This window comes from Rhinopithecus bieti, unplaced genomic scaffold (assembly GCF_001698545.2).
Source record: "Rhinopithecus bieti isolate Rb0 unplaced genomic scaffold, ASM169854v2 scaffold_34437, whole genome shotgun sequence".
NCBI classification, from domain to species: Eukaryota; Metazoa; Chordata; class Mammalia; order Primates; family Cercopithecidae; genus Rhinopithecus; species Rhinopithecus bieti.
In genome coordinates this window covers 81,263-84,423 of record NW_016814490.1, presented here as the reverse complement: position 1 = coordinate 84,423, position 3,161 = coordinate 81,263, and the positions used below count along the sequence as shown (strand labels likewise).

The following is a 3,161-nucleotide window of genomic DNA, read 5'->3' as shown; positions in this document are numbered from 1 at the left end:
TTTGTCTATATATTTTAGGAAAAATGTGAAAATAAAGCTGCATGCATTATAAAAGCCAAGCAATACTACTCATCTTAAAATATCAAAAGGAAGAGAGACTTTCTATATAATTTATGTAATAATTTCTTCAGCAGCAGTTGAAACAATATAATCCTGTTCAAAATGAAGCCAAATTATTCTGAGTATGTGCAAAACAGCACTGATACTGTCAGTGGAGTTCTTAATGTTTTTGTGTTTAAGTAGAATGTGTGAAATATAGTTAAGCTGAGTAAAAATTTTCTTGTGTAAACTCTGAATTAGAACAACCAATTTCAATATAAGTTCAACAAATTTCAATACAAGCTCATATGGATTTACATTATTTTTTATTTTCCCGAGTGTTTTCTTCATTTCCACAAAATATTTCTTACCATTAACTGGGTGGTAAACCTCTGAAAAACAAATTTTGATTTGACAAAGTAACTTTTGAAAAGTTTTTTATTTTTATTTTTTATTTATTTTTTTTGGTCACAGGAAGAAAGAAATCTTGCATCATAACCTTTCTTCCTGGAATAAACTGAAGTAGTCTCATCTATCAGGTTTTCAGCTTCAAATCTCAGAGATAACTAATCACTTTTTCCCTTCTTTCCTTTTCTAGTAAACTTCCAGAAACAAAACAGACAACATTTCATGATGATAAATATCACAGTTGCCACACAGGCCAGCAGGAACCCAATCACATCCAAAGAGTGGTACTGGAACCAGGTGAGGTCATGGGCTGCAGGCCGAAGGTGTTTAGCTCCTTTGTGGCGCATGACAAATTCAATCCAGAAGACTGCTCGATCCAGGGGCTTCACCGGTTGATCATGTTGAATTCTTGATAATTTCATAACATTCTCTTTATATCTGAAGGATAAAAACAAAGATACAAATGTAGCAGGAAGAGACATAGACAAAACCTCTCAGACTCTGAGTTAAAGAAGGAAGGGGTTTATTCAGCTGGGAGCACCAGCAAGACTTCTATCTCAAGAGCTGAGCTCTCCAAGTGAGCAATTCCTGTTCTTTTTAAGGACTCACAGCTCTACAGGGGTCCAAGTGAGAGGGTCGTGATTAAGCAAGCAGTGGGTACATGACTGGGGGCTGCATACACCAATAATCAGAATGGAACAGAAGAGGACAGGGATTTTTACAATGCTTTTCCATAAAATGTCTGGAATCTATAGGTAAGATAACCAGTTAGGTCAAGGGTCGATCTTTAACAACCAGGCCCAGAGTGTGGCACCAGGCTGTCTGCTTGTGGATTTCATTTCTGCCTTTTAGTTTTTACTTCTTTCTTAGGAGGCAGAAATTGGGCATAAGACAATATGAGGAATGGTCTCCTCCCTTACTAACACTGAAAGTAAGTTAATGTGTCTGCGCATATCAAGTTTATGAAAGGCTTTTAAAGTGACAAATAATTCAAAGTAAATGTTAAAGAATTGACATAGAATTTGTGTATTTTAATTTGAGTCATTGTAGAAAGTTTGGCTTTTAAATTGGAGTTTTCTCATTGACAAATATTTTTAAAGTAGAAATTGAATGTTAGGTGAGAAAGTTAATTTTTTTGAAGCAGAGAAAATATAAGGCATTTTAATTTGCTTTTAATTGTTTAATTTTAAGTTTTTGTGGGTACAGATTAAGTATATATATTTATGGGGTATATGAGTTGTTTCGATATAATGTGAAATAATCACATCATGGAAAACAGGATATTCATCCCTTAAGCATTTATCCTTCGTATTATGAACACACTCCAACTACACTGTTAGTTCTCAGACATATGAGAATGTGCTCAACAGCATGAACCATTTTAAGTGCTGTAAGAAAGATCGTGAAAATGCAATATGAGAATTATCATCTCTTAGTTCCTAAAAAGTAATTGTGTCATGGCGAGTGACATGCCTTATAGCTAGGCACTTTGCTTCTACATTACTCTTCGTCTCCTACTGTTCCCCACCCTGTAGCCAGAATGATATTTTGCAATTAAAGTCAGTTTATAGCACTCCCTTGATTAAGACTTTGGCCTGACTTCTCATTATTTAAAGAATAAAATCCAACTCTGTTATTTGGTGTATAGAATCCTACATTGTTAGACATTGGCAAGCTCTTTTCCTAACATTTCCCCCTGCACACTGTTTTCTAGATTGGCCTTCTATTTTTTTCTTTAAGCTCCCAAAGGTGTTCTCATTTTAGCACCTTACATATTTTTTCCCCTCTCGCCTGCTCTTGGAGTATTCTCTCTTGCTACAACCCAAGGCATGCTTCTCTGCCTTTTTATGGCTTCCTTCTAATGTTACTTCTACGAGAGGCTTTTACTGACCACACTATGATGGAACCTCTAGGATTTTCTCTATTTTCTGTGCTTATTTTGCTATTTGATTCCTAGAATTGTAAAATGCATTATATATCTCATAAAATAAACATTTAAATATTAAATACAAAAGATAAATATACGTACACTAAGTGAATAGTTCAAAAATGTAAGATCATCTTGAACATTATTTTGAAGTGAAGATATCTATTTACCTACTGTTCAGATCGTGGTATAGGATATCACAGCCTGCCTAGAATCACTCTCTTTTTCTGAACCATTTAGTCACTACTTTTGTCCTCCAATTAAGTAATAGCCTGACTTCAAATAGTATACATTATTTTTGCTTGTTTATGTAATTGAATTATATAGTATATATTCATTAGTGTCTTTTTTTAATGTAGCAGTTGTTGGGTAATTCCATTGCTGTGTATTATTTTGTTGATTGATAAAACAGGAGGATTTTATGGCATCAAGGTTAAATCTCATTTTCAAGTCCACTACAATAATGATAATAATAAAAGTTAATTTTCCAGCAGGAAAATAATCATGTTGTGAGGCATTTTAGATATCAAATTAAAATATTTATTATATTATTTCATTTATTCTTCCTTTCTACTAAGGATTCATTATGTCAAAATTTTAAGAAATGTATTTTTTATATTTTCTATATCATTTAAAAATTATATTTGTGTAGAAAATTGTTTCACTAACTGGCTATTCATTGGATGTATGGGTTTCAAATACAGTTTTTAAATAACTGATACAAACTAAAAGCAGGTTTCAGATTGGTTAAATCATTTAAATTCTTCCAGAATTACTCTCTTATAAA

The 3,161-nt window shown here is 32.9% G+C and overlaps 1 protein-coding gene across 1 annotated transcript in view; it reads right to left on the bottom strand.

The window, feature by feature from the left end:
* Positions 1-348: 348 nt before the first annotated feature.
* LOC108514800 (UDP-glucuronosyltransferase 2B18-like) overlaps positions 349-3,161 on the bottom strand; it is a 25,053-nt gene continuing 22,240 nt past the window's right edge. The window contains 1 exon segment of the mRNA XM_017851284.1: positions 349-885. Coding sequence (XP_017706773.1) covers positions 606-885 — 280 coding nt within the window. The 3' untranslated portion in view covers positions 349-605.